Source organism: Neophocaena asiaeorientalis, unplaced genomic scaffold (assembly GCF_003031525.2).
Source record: "Neophocaena asiaeorientalis asiaeorientalis breed wild unplaced genomic scaffold, Neophocaena_asiaeorientalis_V1.1 scaffold461, whole genome shotgun sequence".
In the NCBI taxonomy this organism is placed as follows: Eukaryota; Metazoa; Chordata; class Mammalia; order Artiodactyla; family Phocoenidae; genus Neophocaena; species Neophocaena asiaeorientalis.
This window is the reverse complement of record NW_020173230.1, coordinates 844144-858998: the sequence shown is the minus strand read 5'-3', so window position 1 is coordinate 858998 and position 14855 is coordinate 844144. Positions and strand designations below refer to the sequence as shown.

The following is a 14855-nucleotide window of genomic DNA, read 5'->3' as shown; positions in this document are numbered from 1 at the left end:
GTTGCAAAGCCGGGGTGCAGGAGTGGGCACGGGACACGGGCCCCGAGATGCTTGGCCCAGGACAGCGTGTGGCATCTGCAAAGCACCCGTCCGCAGTGGCAGCACCCGGGCAGTGGCTGGCAGGCGTGTGCCGGCCTCACCCCCAGCAGCTGCTGAGGGGCCCTCATGTTCCAGATAAACAACCAGGCTCTGGAAACAGAGCCGCCCCCTCCGGGGCTGGGGTTTGAATGCAGTCAGTCTGGCTCTAAATGCCCTCGTCCACATCGAAAACATCACTAAGGCCCTTGCTCACGAGCAAGGCCTCCCCATCAGAACCTGCCACCCACCACTAAACCCCGCAGGCCCGGGACCCCCAGGGGTCGGCTCTCGAATCAGGGTGACCCAGCCGTCCCCGTCGCCACACCACACGGGGGCTCCACCCAGGGGCCCAAGGCAGCCCCAGCCCCGCGGGTTCCCCGGTGACGGCCCTGCTGCCTGTCCTCTGCCAACAGTACATCCACGTGTTCCTCAACGAGGTGACGGCGCTGGTCCCCGTGCTCAGTGAGGCCAAGCACTCCTTCGCCGTGTACACCCCCGAGAGGACACGGCAGAGGTGGCCTGTGCGCCTGGCCGCTGCCACCGAGCAGGACATGAGCGACTGGGTGAGCGGGCGGGGGTCCCGCGGGCGGGCATGAGGGAGCCTCGGTCTTGGGCGCCCAGCCTCGCTGACCGGCCATCCCCCCGCCGCAGCTCGCCCTGCTCGACCTGTCCTGCTGCGAGAGCCGCAGGGTGCACGGCCGCCCCTCCCCGCAGGCCATCTGGTCCGTCACCTGCAAGGGGGACATCTTCGTGAGCGAGCCCAGCCCAGACCTCGAGGCCCCCGAGCACTGGCTGCCCTGTGACCAGATGTGAGTTGGCTGCACCTGACGGAGCTGGGGACCTGGCCCAGAAGGTCACCCAGAGCCCGTGAGGACCAGGGGGACGTGGGTGAGGCTGGGAGGCCCTGCACGGGAGGGAGAGGGGATGTCTGTCTGCCCTTCGCTCGTCCGCTCTTGGTGGCCCTGTGTGCCCGGCGCCCAGTCGGACGAGTTGCCTCCGGACAGTGGCAGGGCCTCCGCCCGCAGGAGCGCGCCCCAGGTGGCAGCTGGACCCTGCACTCCAGGAGGCCGTGCTGGCCCGAGTGGTGGCCCCTCCTGGTCTGGCGTGACGCGCCCGTCCCAGACCCCAGGGTGCAGGGGGGACTCAGGCTGCTGACCTCGCTCCCGTCTGCATAACTCCAGGGATCAGGGGCTCTTGAAGCCCCCGCTCGCTGGGGGCCTGACCGGCTCCTGCACCAGCTCAGGGTTCGCCTTAGCTGGTTAATTCCCAGTGGGAAGCCAGGCGGGTTCCCTTGTGCTCAATAGAGTCTGTCATTGGAGGCCGAAGGTGAGTGAAGCAGGACGTCTGGGAGGCCACGGAGCAGAGGGGTAGCCGCTGGAAAGCCCTGCGGGACAGTTTCTCCCCTCCCCTCCCTCCCTCCTCATCTCCAGGTTCTGGCGGCAAATGGGAGGCCACCTGCGGGTGGTGGAGGCCAACAGCCGGGGCGTGGTGTGGGGCATCGGCTACGACCACACAGCCTGGGTGTACACGGGTGGCTACGGCGGAGGCTGCTTCCAAGGTGAGGGTGGCAGGACCGGCTCCCCCAGCCCTGCCCCCAGCCTCCCGCACGGGCCAGTCCCCCCTCTAATCCCTGGCTGGCTTCCCTGCCCCACGCCGGAGCCGCTGCACCAGTATCGATGCTCAGCTGACAGCTGGCTGACAGGTGACCTTCACCACTGCCAACCTCCAAATCCCGGGGCCAGCGCACAAAGCGTGAGAGCCCAGAGACCAGGCCCCCAGTGGGCCTTCCTGGGCACCCACTGCTGAGCTGGAGGCCGTGAAGGTTCTAGAAAGACAGCCGCCAGGGCCAGTCTCCTGATTCCCAGGCCCGGATTCCAGCTCCCCTTTAGATGGGCTGTGCCTTAGGGGACGAGAGCTTGCTGAACCCCTGGGGGCTCCCCGAGTTGTGGAGGTAGGGTCCCTGTGTCTCCTACTGGTAAACAGAGGCAGAAACAAACACCGAAGTGGGACATTCCATGCCCCAGCCCACACGCCTCACAGTGGAGGTGGCTAATCCTGTAGAACTGTGGTCCACTGAGACCCCAGGAAGGCACATCCGTGCAGGTTTAACAGCTTCCCTGTTTGTGAGGCAGGAATTACTCTTGTCCCCGTCCTACAGGTGAGGAAAGTGGGGCTCATGGGCTTACACGAGGGGTCCAAGGCACCTTTGTTAGTAAGAAATGAGCTGGGGGGGGCTCACACCTGCCCAGTGCCAGGTGAGTGGACTGGAAGGTGGGGGAAGAGGAGCAGGTGAGAATAGGGCGTGAGGTGGAGGAGTGTCAGATTCTTGCCACCAGGACATGCAACCCTGGGTAACCCCAGAGGAGCTCAGCCGGCCTGTGAATCCTCTCGGCCCTCTCTTCCCGCCTGCTCTCACCTGGTCGGGCGGGCAGGTGTGGCCTGGGTCCAGCACCCTCCTCTCCACCCCCAGGCCTGGCCAGCAGTACCAGCAACATCTACACGCAGTCGGACGTAAAGTGTGTCTACATCTACGAGAACCAGCGCTGGAACCCCGTCACGGGCTACACCAGCAGGTGAGCCAGTCGCGCGCCCGCGGAAACAGGACCGAGCTGAACGGGCGCATCTGCTGTAGCGGGAGAGCTGGCGTCTGGCCCCAGATGTGGAACTGACTGGATCTTACCGCTTAGCAGGATTTTCTCCCTTAAAGTATAATGCGTATTTTAAAAACTCGCTTACTGAGAGCATGACATACATAAAGTGCGTGAAACATACACATATACGTACATACGGTGAGATGTATCTAAATATGTTGATATGTCCATATATATCATTGAATTTTCACAGATCAAACACCAGCGTAATCACTACCCGGGTCACGAAATAGGACATCGCCACCTCCCTCCCCATCCCCGCTGGTGCTTTTTTGAGTGGGGTGGTTACTTAACTTTCTTACAAAATTTTGCTTAATTGAAGCTGCTGAGAACATCACAGCCTCCACCGAAATTATTTTAATTCTCCAAATGTGAGGCTTTGGGACAAGACCGTCAATATGTTGCGTTTGGTGCAGAGGCGGGACACTCTAGAAAATCTAGATGGTATGCAGCTATTTATTTCCTGCCCACTCAGCACAGAAACGTATTTCTCATACCTTGTCCTGGGGTATTTGGTTCGTTTGTTTCAGAAAACAAGCGAGTTGTGGTGTTTCTTACCTCTTAAAGCCACTGCAGGGGTTTCGGCCGGCCAGAACAGCGGTTCTCAAACTTGAGCCTCATCCAAGCTCTGCGCTGGGGCCCCTCTCAGACTTGGCCCTGTGGGTCTCTTCTTTCGACTGGTCCCATTTCATATCCTGTATAATAAAACTACGATCCTAAGTAGAGAGCTTTCCTGAGTTCCCTGAGTCGTTCTAGCAAACTATCAAACCCGAGGAGGTAATGAGAACTGCCCCCCATTTGTAGCCAGTTGGTCAGAAGTGCAGTATGGCTGGTATCTGAAGTGGGGGCGGTCTTGCTGGGGACCGTGCCTTTACCTTGTGGGGACTGAGTGGTGTTGCAGTCCACCCAGTTGGTGTTGGAATAGCCAGTTCTCTGCAGTGGGTGGACCTGTCCACACTCTCACAGGCAGGGCATGCCCCACATCTTTGCTGGTTTCTTATGTTTTAGACACACTGATGAGTGTGTAGTAATATCTCCTGTTTCCAGTTTCTGTTTCCTGGGGGCTAATGGGACACAGCACCTTTCAAACATGTACTGGCACTCGGATACCCTCCTTTGTGAAATGCCCCTTCGAGTCCTTGTCCCATGTTTTGGTCAGATGATCTCTTTTTCTTGATTTGCCAGTGCTCTTTACATATGAAGGTGTGAGCCCTTTCTCTGTTATTTCTCCTGTTCTGCAGCTTGCTTTTCACCCTGTTAGTGGTGACTTCATTATTAAATGTAGTCCTGTTGATCATCCTTTTCTTTACATAAAGATGGGGCCTTTAAAAAAACCTCTTAAGAAATCTCATTAACCCCAAGGGGATTGATACATCCTTCTATCTCTGGAACAGCAGTCAGCAAACTTTTTCTATAAAGGACCAGATAGGAAATAGTTCAGGTGTGGTGGGCCTTAGGGTCTCTGTCCCAGTGACTCACTCTGCAGCTGCCGCTTGAAAGCAGCCACGTAAACGAATGAGCATTGCTGTGTCCCAATAAGACGTTATACCTGGACACAAATTTGAATTGCGTAGAATTTTCACGTGTCACAAAGCATTATCCTTCTTTGAATTTTTTTCAACCATTTAAAAATGTAAAAACGACCCTTGCTTTGTAGGCTGTGCTGAAACAGTCCTGATTAGGCCTGTGTGGCGTGTTTTTGTCCACTCTGTTCCGGAAGCTTTATTCCTCTGTCTTGTCCATTTAGGTCTAGAACCCCCTGGCCTGAACTACTTGGTATATAAGGTGAGGTAGGGGTAAAGTGTTTTAGGTTTTTTACTCTCCAGTGACCCACACCATTTATTGAAAAGACTGTCCTTCCCCCTTGCATCACAGCGGCCACCTTTGCCTTAACTCCAGTGTCCACGGGGGCAGTGGCCGTTCCCAAGCCCTTCTCTTCCGTGCGGCTTTGGGCATCCTCGTGCTAACCCTACATTGTTCCAGCTGCCGTCCCTTTATGGGAAGTTGTCAAAGCCTCTCATCTTCTTCATCTAGCTTTGGCTCTTCCCGGATCAGTTCTAGGTGAACTTTAGAAGCAGTCCTCAAAAGCTCTTGGGGTCTTGGTCAGGATGGCCTTGGATCTATAGGTCAGTTTGGGTAGAAACGTTATCTCACATTCCTAAATCTCCAAAATCTGGACGCAGTTCATACCTCCATTTATGTAGATCTTTAATTTCGTATTAATAGGGTTTTGTGATTTTCTATAACGGGGTCTTGACATCTTTTGTAAGTGGTATTTCATATTTTTGAGTCTATGATAAATGGCACAAACTTTTAAATTTCCTTTGTGTTTTCAAAATTGACGAAAGGAAGAAATTTCAAATAACATGAAGAATAAATTCGAATCCCACCAACCAAAAATAGTAGCCACTCTCCGCATTTTGGTGTGTGTCCCCCTGCCCGTCCCCAGTGTGCCCACATTTGCTGGAGGCAGGGGGACAGTCAGACATGTACAGATGGCCTGTGACAGCCTCCCAATTTGATCCCCGAAGGTGGACCTGTCTTATCTCACCCCTCCTCGGTCTTGGACATGTAGACTGTTTGTGACCTTTTGCTGTCGTCTGGACAGTTTAAAGGATTTCCTCGTGTGTAAATATTTGTGAGTCTCTCCGTTCACCCCAGTAACTTAGGGTTTGAGCCCTTCTAAGGGAGCTGATAGACGTTGCCCGCGTGTGTTCTGGAAGCCTCCGCCCCGGCTGTGTGTAGGGTCCACGTGGGATGCTGACCTGCTTGCCTGTCCCCTTCCTCCTCACTCCCTGCTTGGTCCTCGGCAGAAGAAAAGCAGCGCCGGGCTCCCCAGCCCGTGTAGAGAGTGCAAAGCCAGGGCCACAGCCACCCGCAGAGACCACCGTGCGCTGTGTGTTGCTGGGAGTGTATCAGTCAGCCAGGGCTGCTGTAACAAAACACCACGGGCTGAGCAGCTTAAACAGCAGACGTTTATTCTCTCCGTTCTGGAGGCCGCGGAGTCTGAGATCAGGTGTCAGCAGGCTTGCTTCCTCCTGAGGGCCCTGGGGAGGATCTGTTCCGGCCTCTCTCCTGGCTTCCGGGGGCTTCTGGTGTTCCTTGTCTGGTGACTCAGTTGTCACATGGCCTTCTCCCTGTCTTCACGTCGTCTTCCCAATTTGGGAAACTTGGGTCCAGATGTCCCCGTTTGGTAAGGACGCTGTCCTAGTGGACTGGGGCCCACTAAATAACCGTCTCATCTCAACTTGATTCTCTGCAAAGACTCTATTTCCAAATGAGGTCCCACTCATAGGCACTGGGGTTAGGGCTTCAGCGTCTTTTCGGGACACGATGACCCACATCATGAGAGAACAAGGTGTGGGGTCCCTCGGGTGGGTGGCCTGGCTGTGGTTGGTTGGCGCCTGGCCCCCGTGTGATGTAGGGTCCCCCCGTTGCTGTCCCCGCCCTGTGGCCATCCTGTTTCCGCCCTCTCGCCCCTCCAGAGATGCAGCCGTCCCAGGGGCCTGGGCAGGGGGGCCGTTCTCCCCTCTCTCTGGTGTCACCTCAGCCCTGTTGTCCTGCACAGGGGTCTGCCCACCGACCGGTACATGTGGAGTGACGCCACGGGCCTGCAGGAGTGCACCAAGGCCAGCACAAAGCCCCCGTCCCTGCAGTGGGCCTGGGTAAGCTCCGGGCTGGGGCTGGGGCGGGAGCTGCAGTGGGGGGTGTCTGCCCGCACTGACCCGGCCGTCCCCCAGGTTTCTGACTGGTTCGTGGATTTCAGCGTCCCTGGGGGCACGGACCAGGAGGGGTGGCAGTACGCCAGCGACTTCCCTGCGTAAGCATGTCTCTCTCTGCGTGGGGAGGGGGCCTCAGGGGGCTGCGACCCTGAGTGTCAGGCCCAGTCAGCCAGGCAGAGTCCCTGCCCCCTGCCCCACAGTGCAGACCCTTCACGGTACATGGTTCATGTCCAGATGGAGGATGGAGCCGGGCGAGACTGAGCCAGGGCCTGAGCCTGGCTTCTGAGCCCCAGGCTGGTTTATCCTGGACTGATCCCCCTGCTTTGGCCTTGGGCCCTGAGCTTGACTGCTCCCCAGAAGCGTTCTGATGGCGCCTGGGGGTGGGGAGGGCTCAGAGGCCCCTTAGCTAGAGCTCACCCCCCAGCTGGGCAGCTGCCAGCCCCAGGGAGACCCCGCAGGGAGGCCCGGGCGGGGCCAGAGGCATCTGAAGCAGGAGGACGGTGTCCTCCCTTACCTGCTGCCCCCGAGCCCCCTCTTCGGCTCGCACTGAGGGCTGGGCTCTGTAACTCCTGGGGAAAGGATGTGCGTGCAGTGTCACCTTCTAGAAACTTCCACGGCATGGTCTCGACGTCAGCTTCTTCCTCTGCAGCTTGTACCACGGGCACAAAACCATGAAGGATTTCGTCAGGAGAAGGTGCTGGACCAGGTGAGGAGGGAGGTAACTGGGGGGTGCCGCCATGCCCCTCCCTGCCTCGGCCTCAGTCCCTGTGGAAGCAAAGGGGAGGTTAGAGGCAGGAGGAGAAAAGAGGATCAAAGTAAATGTCAGCCCAGGAAGTGCCCTCGGGCTCCCAGTGCTGTTTCTGAAGAGTCTGTTTTCAAGAACAAACAAGACAAATGTTGGCAGGCTCTACAGGACCCGCAGGATGGGAGGAAGGCCCGGCTGGGGTTGGAGGCCAGGCAGGGGCGGACGGCGTGAAGGGTGGTGCCCACCGGCTCCTCTGGGGGGTCGGAGGTTGTGGCCCCAGCCCTCCCCAGGGCCAGGGGCCTGGCTGCTCCCTTCTGTCCAGAGCAGACGGCCCTGAGGCTCACGGCGGCATCAGGGTGCCCGGGGCTTTGCTCTCTTTCTGCCGCACAGAAAGTGCAAGCTAGTGACCAGCGGGCCCTGGCTGGAGGTGGCCCCCATCGCCCTGGGGGACGTGTCCATCATTCCGGAGAGCCCGGGTGCCCACGGGAGCGGGCCCGGCATCGCGCTCTGGGCCGTCAGTGACAAGGGGGACGTGTTGTGCCGTCTGGGCGTGTCCGAGCTCAACCCCGCGGTGAGCACCTTGTGGGACCCAGGGCCTGCCCACCTGCCAGCCCCCTGGAAGCTCTGGCGTATTCTTACCGAGATAGGGCCCTTTGGTGGAGTCAGGCAGGGATCAGGCCTCCCCAGGCCTCTGCCCGGGATGTTCCCTGGGACCGGTGGACACCATTCGTGGCCCGAGCGGTCGCCAAGCCCCGCGGGCAGTTGGAGCTGAGGACGTGAGCTAGCGTGAGGAGCCGCCAGCTCCCGGAACCCGGGTGGGTGACAGAGGCGGGGCCCGGCCGCGCTGAGTGTCCCTCCTCCCCGCCTGCAGGGCTCCTCCTGGCTGCATGTGGGCACCGACCAGCCCTTCGCCTCCGTCTCCATCGGGGGCTGCTACCAGGTGTGGGCCGTGGCCAGGGACGGTTCCGCCTTCTACCGTGGTTCCGTGTCCCCGTCCAAGCCGGCTGGTGAGTGCCACCCCTCGGGAGGATCTCCACCTGCCGCCACCGCTGCCATGTTGTGACGGGCGCCGGGGGCGGCTGGAGCTGCTTCCGCTTCCGGGGAAGCCGGTTGACGGGTCTCCGTGTAGTTCAACAAGCATTTACCGAACACACCTGTGGACCAGGCGCAGGGGCCGCGCTGGGCTCACCCCAGAGGCCGCCCTCCCCCGCTGGGACTGACTGACCCAGGGGTGGTCACCTGGCAGTGGGGCTGCCCTTCACCACCCTTGGCCTCCTGCCCCTCGGGGACGGCCCTGGGCACCGGCACAGCCCGTCCACAGTGTCCACCCTGGCTGCCCTCCGGGAGCGCAGGCCGTGTAGGCTTGTTCTTCTCTGGACTTCTGGGCAGTGTCCGGCACAGGGATGGATGGACCGACGGGTGGGTGGGTGGGTGGTGGCTGGCGCATCGCCACCCTCCACGAGGGGCAGTGGGTTCGCACAGTGGCCCTGAGGCTGAGTCTCCACCGCGTGCTGGGCCGGGCACCTTCCTGTCCCTGTTCGGGACAGCAGCCCATCGGACCCCACCGTCTGGAAGCTGCCACAGCCTCAGGCGGGCCCTGGGGAGGGCGCTGGGCAGGCCGGGGCATCGAAGGGACAGCAGGACACAGGTCAGCTCGCGCTGGGCCCTCTCACACTTGTGGTCCGGCCAGTCTGGGGACAGAGGCCAGCCGCACCTGCTCGACCCCATGAGCTGCAGAGGAGGTCACGTGCTCCAGGAGCACCGGGGTGACAGTTTCGGTGCTGCATCCCCAATCCAATCTCCCATCGCAGGCGACTGCTGGTACCTCATCCCATCTCCTCCCAAACAGAGATTGAAACAGGTGTCTGTGGGGCGCACAGCGGTGTTCGCCTTGGACGAAAACGGCAAGTGGTTTCTGATCCCCAGCGGTCACCAGGGGAGGTTTGGGGTTCCCTGAGTGCCCTGATGGGATGAGACCAGACCCTCGCCCACCCCAGGCCCCAACATGAGACCTTCGTAAGCCCCATGAGAGGCCGCCAGCCCGAGGTCAGCCTCCAAGCAGGCCCCTCCCCTGAGTCATGCAGGGTCGGGGGCCCCCAGCCCCCCAGGTGCTCCGGCCTGCCTGCACCTCGGGAGGAGGACCCGGTGCCAAGGCCTGGGAGCATCTTCTAGACGGTGCCACCCGGGCCCGTGACTCAGGAGCCCCAGGGCAGCTGGGGCTGGCAGAGGTCACCTGCCCGGCCCAGGCCATCCCTGCCCCACCCCCGTGCCGCCTCCAGCCAGCTCCGCCCATGCCCTTTAATGGTCTGTAGTTGTTGTCCCAGCTGAGCAAGGCGAGGAAAGGGCGGAATCGGGACTGGAACCCAGGGATTTTATTCCACACCAGGTCTCTTTATTGTTTAAAGAATTCCTTGTCCTCGGTTTCTCATGCATAGAAAGCAGACGAGGACGCCAGCCCAGCACAGCGGGGCAATTATGAAGTGAGGGGGAGGCAAACGTGGGAAGGGCAGGGCTGGCTACGGCCAGGGTCTCTCCGGCTGTGGGTCAGCAGGAGCCCCGGGCAGTGGGGGGGATGCAGAGGGAGACCCCGCCTGTCTCGTGGTCAGACCTCCCGGCCTTGCAGACCCCGAAGTGGATCCCAACGCTCGGGGCCTCACAGTATCGGTGCTTCTCTCCTAGGGAACCTGTGGTACCGCCAGGGGGTCACACCCAGCTACCCGCAGGGCACCAGCTGGGAACACGTGTCCAACAACGTGCGCCACGTGTCCGTGGGGCCCCTGGACCAGGTCTGGGGCGACAGGGGCGGGGGGTGGGTGCTTGCCCTGGGGTCGGGGACTTGGGGGGATCCGGGTTTCTGCTCTGGTCTCCCCGCTGCCGTCTCCATGGTCCCCCTGCAGCGGTGGGGCCGGGCCTTCAGTGGGTCTGCATTCCAGGTCTGGGTCATCGCCAACAAAGTCCAGGGGAGCCACAGCCTGAGCCGGGGGACTGTGTGTCGCCGCACGGGTGTGCAGCCCCTGGAGCCCAAGGGGCAGGGCTGGGACTATGGCATCGGGGTAAGCAGGGCTGGGCACGGGGCGGCGGCTGTGCTGGCCTGGGGCTCCGAGCCCTGAGGGCTCTCGGGTGGGAGGCCCCGGGCAGAGCCGCCCAAGAGTCCAACCGTCTAGAAGGATGGTCTCTGCCCCTCGACCCCTGGCAGCCCCGGGTCACTCCGCTCTCTCCTTTCAGGGGGGCTGGGATCACCTGTCCGTCCGGGCCAGTGCCACCAGGGCCCCCAGGAGCTCGTCCCAGGAGACAGCCGGCAAGTGGAGAAAGGAGCAGGGCCTCCCCAGTGGGCCCTCGCAGGTGGCCGGTGCCCCGCAGGAGACCCCCAATCCCGCCTGCTGCTGAGGCTGCTTCCCCTCACCTGGAGCAGGTGTGATGCTGGGTTTGAAGGACCAAGGTTGATGCAAGCCTTCCTGTCGGGAGCTGTTCTCGTGCTGAACGTGCTGAAACGTGGATCCCAGGAGTGGTATCTCCAGGCCCAGACCCGAGACTGGGGAGGGAACCTGCCCTGAGATCATGGCCACCTTGGAGGCACTGAAACAACCCAGAAATGTGAAGCCCTGTGGACGCTGTGTGTCCCCGGCTGCGAGGAAAACGTGGGGTGTGCGGTGCAGACCCCTTCGCCCCGGCCTCTCCTGCGCGTCCCTTCCCTCTCTGCCTCCTCCCTTTCCAGGACGGGAGCCTGGAGGCTTCCAGGAGCACTGCCCCTGGGGAAGAGAGCCCACGAAGGACCCCTGAGCCCCAGGCATCCCCAGACGGCGTTAGCCCTGCCCCTTAAAGAAAAATGGCTGTGGGGCTCAGGGTGGCTTCGCCTGGACCTGATCAGTTCTCTGAGCAGGATTCGCAAACGGGGTTTCCTTTCAAAAGTTAAGGAAGGAGTTGGAAGGTTGGAAATAAGTGCTGGGGAGGGGCGTCTTCTTCCCCGGGTGGGCCGGGCCCTCCTGGGGTAGTCGGAGGACGGAGGGGCCGCCCATGGCCGCGAGAAGCCGTCCAAGTGCAGAGTCACCGTCGTCGGTCCTCAGCCAGCCCTTCCTCTGACGGGGTTGGGGACTGGGGGCTCCTTTTACATCGGATCATGTCACGGGATGGGGAGGGTGGAGACCAGCCGAGAGGGGCCTGGAGGCCTCAGCCCGGAGCAGAGCCCTAGGGAGGCACCCCCCAAGCAGCCCCACTCCCAGCGGGCAGCTTCTCAGCTGCTTTTTTTTTTTTTTTCATCAGAAAAAGGCCCCATTTGGTTAAGTCTCAAGTTTGCTTCCCACAGCCAGACGCGTTGCCCGGGGTCATCAGAGCGCGTGTCCCGTCTCTGCTCACTGACCGCCAGCTTCCCCGGCATTCCCGTCAGGAGGGCTCGGCTGTGCGCTGTTTTGTGGGGCGGTGCTTGCCTCCCAGAAGCTGACTCTAAGAAGGTCTCCCTTGGGCCCCCTCCTGAGGGGCACTGGAGGGGCCGCTGGCCTCTGCCTCATCTCCTGGAGGTGGGACCGGGAGGCGAGAGTCTGGGGGCAGTGCCCAGGCAAAGCAAGTGAAGGGCCGGGTGGGCGGCGCCCTCCTGTCTGTTTACACTCGTGGTTGTCAGGTTTCTCCGCGCGGGCATTACCGTTTCTTCTGTGGCAGCGCCCTGTCGTTCTGCTGTGACTCGCTGGTTTCTCCCTGCCCTCTCTCCAGGGCGACCGTGTCCCCTCCTTGCGGAGTGCCGACTGCTGACCTGCTCAGCATCACCGAACATCTCGAGTCCTCGGATGCTTTATTCAATAAAAACGTAGGCCAGACTGTCAAGGACGCGATATTTTTATTGCTGCGCTACGATTAAAAGGCACAGTTCCCCACCCATTCGAGCTTGGGGCAAAAGTAGCAGTTGCCATGAAACCTTTTATTTTGGTTTCATTAGTACTTTGAAGAGGCTGTTAGGAAAAATGAAAGCAAATTGGGATCATTTAAGAACCATTTTCACCATAATTATAGCAGGGGCACTGGCCGTTCAGTTCCATGTAGGTTTTCTCTATAGAAAAGTCGCAGTTCTTGTTTCTCTGTCGCCCCCGAGCTCACGCAGGTCTGGTCTGCAGGTGGTTCTGTGGCCCCCGGTGCCGGCCGGGCGGCCCGGGCTCAGAGTGCGTGAGTCTCTGACTTTAGGAAATGCACAGCCTGGAAGGGCAGGGCAGGGCCTTCTTGCAGGACAGAAGCGTCCAGCCTGGGCTTGGAGTCCAAGACGAGGGTCGACGGAGCGGACCTGGCAGCAGGCTCACCAGACCTGTCCCTTCACCACCCCTTTCCCCATATTCAACACCCCAAACCTGGACTGGGACCTTTAAGGCTCCTTCGTGATATGGCCACAGGGCAGGCAAGTGCCCTCCAGCCTCGGGCGGAAAAGACTGCACATCTGGGCCCAGGCAACCCTCTGGGAAGCAGAGTGGGGGCAGATGCCAGTTTGGGACAGAGGGACAGAGTCACAAAGGCTGTTGTTCTGCAAGGTGGTGATCCACAGGCCCCCGGTCACCAGGCATGGGCTGCTGGACGGAGCCTCTGCTGGGCGCACCCCACCCCAGGCTTTCAGTCTCAGTTTGTCGGTTCATTCAGCAAGTTCAGGGATGCGCTGAGCCCTGCTCCGGCCTCAGCTCAGCCAGAACGAGAGGTGCCAGGCTTGCAGGCCTCCCTCTCCTACCACGGGCCGTGTGGGCCCCATCTGTCCCGAGCTCAGAGTTGCCTGCAATCTCGGCTCCCGTTGGTGGGCCCCTGACCACTGACCTTCCCGTGTGGCCACCCCTGGGGGGCAGGCCAGGACACCTGGGGTCCCCCCCCGACCCATGCTGAAGGTCGGCTGGGGCGATGGGGCCAGGACCAGACCAGGCCTCCGGGGGCCACCAGGCACTGGGGCCTAGCGACTGGGGTGTTGTGGGTGGGGGGGGGCAGGGGTGTCGGCTGGTGTCTGACCTGGAAAGTTGGGACTGAAGCCCCTCATGGCTCTTTCCAGGGGTGCCACCTGCTGTCCTTGACGAGGCCAGGGCTGATGCCAAGCCGGGCGGGGCATTAAGTGGCCGGGGCCGGGACTGCCAGGGCGGGAGGGTGAGGCCGTACACGGAGGCTGGGTCCTCAGCTGCGGCAGCCCCGCTCCCGGCCTGGCTCAGCCCCACGCAGAGCGTGCAGAGGTGCCTGGCCCCTGACGGCTCTGCGGCAGATCTGGGCACGGGGAACCCGGCCCCGTGTGCCAGGCCAACTCCGGCCTCTCCGCAGCCCTGTGGCTGGGCTTCCTACCCGAGAGGCAGAGGGCCCTGTCCCCTCCCCATGTTGGCTGTGGGCAGCCGGACAAGGGAGAGGAGTTGCCAGCAGGGTTGGGAGCAAAGTCGCCAAGCCTGTCAGAGCCAGCGGGGTGGGAACGCCACAGAAGGAAGCGTGGCCCGAGGCGGTGGGGACCTGCCAAGCTTCAGTCCCGTCTTTAAGGAGCGGCACCCGCTGGGGGAGGGGAGTCCCTGCCACCCCAGGCTCCTCCCCGCAGGGGCCCCCAAGTGCAACCAGGACCCAAGAACATCCTGAAGTCTGTCAGACTACCTTCTGCCACTTACACGACCACAAACACCACAATGAGTGGCAAACCTCGGTGGGACCCTGAGGGAGGCCTGGGGACAGACCCTCTCCCTGCAGGAGACCCCTGACTGCTCAGGGGAACCATGGCCTAGCAGCCTCTCTGCCCGACCCCCCCCAGCCCCGTCTCCGGTACCCTCGGTGACGGGCCGCAGACCGTCCATGGTCAGGAGCCCCACCCGGAGGAGCCAAGACCCCAGCCCCTCTCCCCGACAAGGTCCCTTCAGAATTAATGGGAGGGGACCTGACAGGTGCTTCTCGCTGATAGATGCTGAACTAGACACTCAAGCACCTCTGCTCAGCCCCACTCCCCTCGAGGCTGTGGGCTTTGTTTGCTCCGTGCCTCAGTTTACCCCGAACGAGGAGGCTATGGTGCAGGTTGGGGGAGGCTCCGCCCTGGGCCTGGGCCTGGGCCTGAGCAGTAACTGGGGAACTTACCCAAGCAAACCTTTGCGTGGAATCTCCCCTCACCTCGGCAGGGAGCGGGAGTGAAGAGGAGTTAGTGACAAGGGCCGGCCACCTCCTGCCTAGACGATGACGAGGCAGCCCTGGGACCTTGTGGAGGTATGGGCCTCATGCTGCCCAGAGCCGTGGCCTCCACCAGGCCACTCACCGGTCTTGTCCCTGGGCCCTGGGACGTGCCCAGGGCTGCGCAGAGTGTGCAGGGAAACGGAGCCGCGGGGCACGGAGGGCCCAGGGCTGGGAGGGGCGGGCGGGGCCGCTGACCCGGGCGGGGCGGCGTGCTAGGAGCCCTCGCGGAAGCTGTGGATCTGCGTGGAGAACTTCTGCAGGTGGCCCTCGGGCGGGGCCTCGGAGGCCCCGAGCGCGCCCCGGGCCGCCTGCTGCGGCTGCTGGTAGTGCTGGTAGAGCTTGGGGACTGGCCCGTCCAGGCCCGGGAGGCGGCCACTGGACATGGTCAGGATGGTGGCGGTCAGCGACTTGATGTAGTTCTTGGCCAGCGTGAGCGTCTCGATCTTGGAGAGCTTCTTGTCGGCGCGCACGTGCGGGATGACCTCGCGCAGCGCCTGGAAGGCGTTGTTGAGC

The 14855-nt window shown here is 61.5% G+C and overlaps 2 protein-coding genes across 2 annotated transcripts in view; one reads left to right on the top strand and one right to left on the bottom strand.

Moving 5' to 3' along the window:
• The window catches only part of TECPR1 (tectonin beta-propeller repeat containing 1), a 26044-nt gene extending 14033 nt beyond the window's left edge, over positions 1-12011 (top strand). The window contains exons 12-25 of the mRNA XM_024745438.1: positions 1-3; positions 492-641; positions 730-887; positions 1509-1636; positions 2549-2651; positions 6298-6394; positions 6470-6549; positions 7101-7157; positions 7587-7767; positions 8068-8203; positions 9008-9100; positions 9876-9982; positions 10130-10249; positions 10422-12011. The exon at positions 1-3 is cut by the window's left edge and continues 153 nt beyond it. Of these exons, the coding sequence (XP_024601206.1) occupies positions 1-3; positions 492-641; positions 730-887; positions 1509-1636; positions 2549-2651; positions 6298-6394; positions 6470-6549; positions 7101-7157; positions 7587-7767; positions 8068-8203; positions 9008-9100; positions 9876-9982; positions 10130-10249; positions 10422-10583 (1575 nt within the window). The 3' untranslated portion in view covers positions 10584-12011. The remainder of the gene's footprint in view (positions 4-491; positions 642-729; positions 888-1508; positions 1637-2548; positions 2652-6297; positions 6395-6469; positions 6550-7100; positions 7158-7586; positions 7768-8067; positions 8204-9007; positions 9101-9875; positions 9983-10129; positions 10250-10421) is intronic.
• A 2520-nt stretch (positions 12012-14531) lies between these two features.
• The window catches only part of BHLHA15 (basic helix-loop-helix family member a15), a 1412-nt gene continuing 1088 nt past the window's right edge, over positions 14532-14855 (bottom strand). The window contains exon 3 of the mRNA XM_024745267.1: positions 14532-14853. Within this exon, the coding sequence (XP_024601035.1) occupies positions 14555-14853 (299 nt within the window). The 3' untranslated portion in view covers positions 14532-14554. The remainder of the gene's footprint in view (positions 14854-14855) is intronic.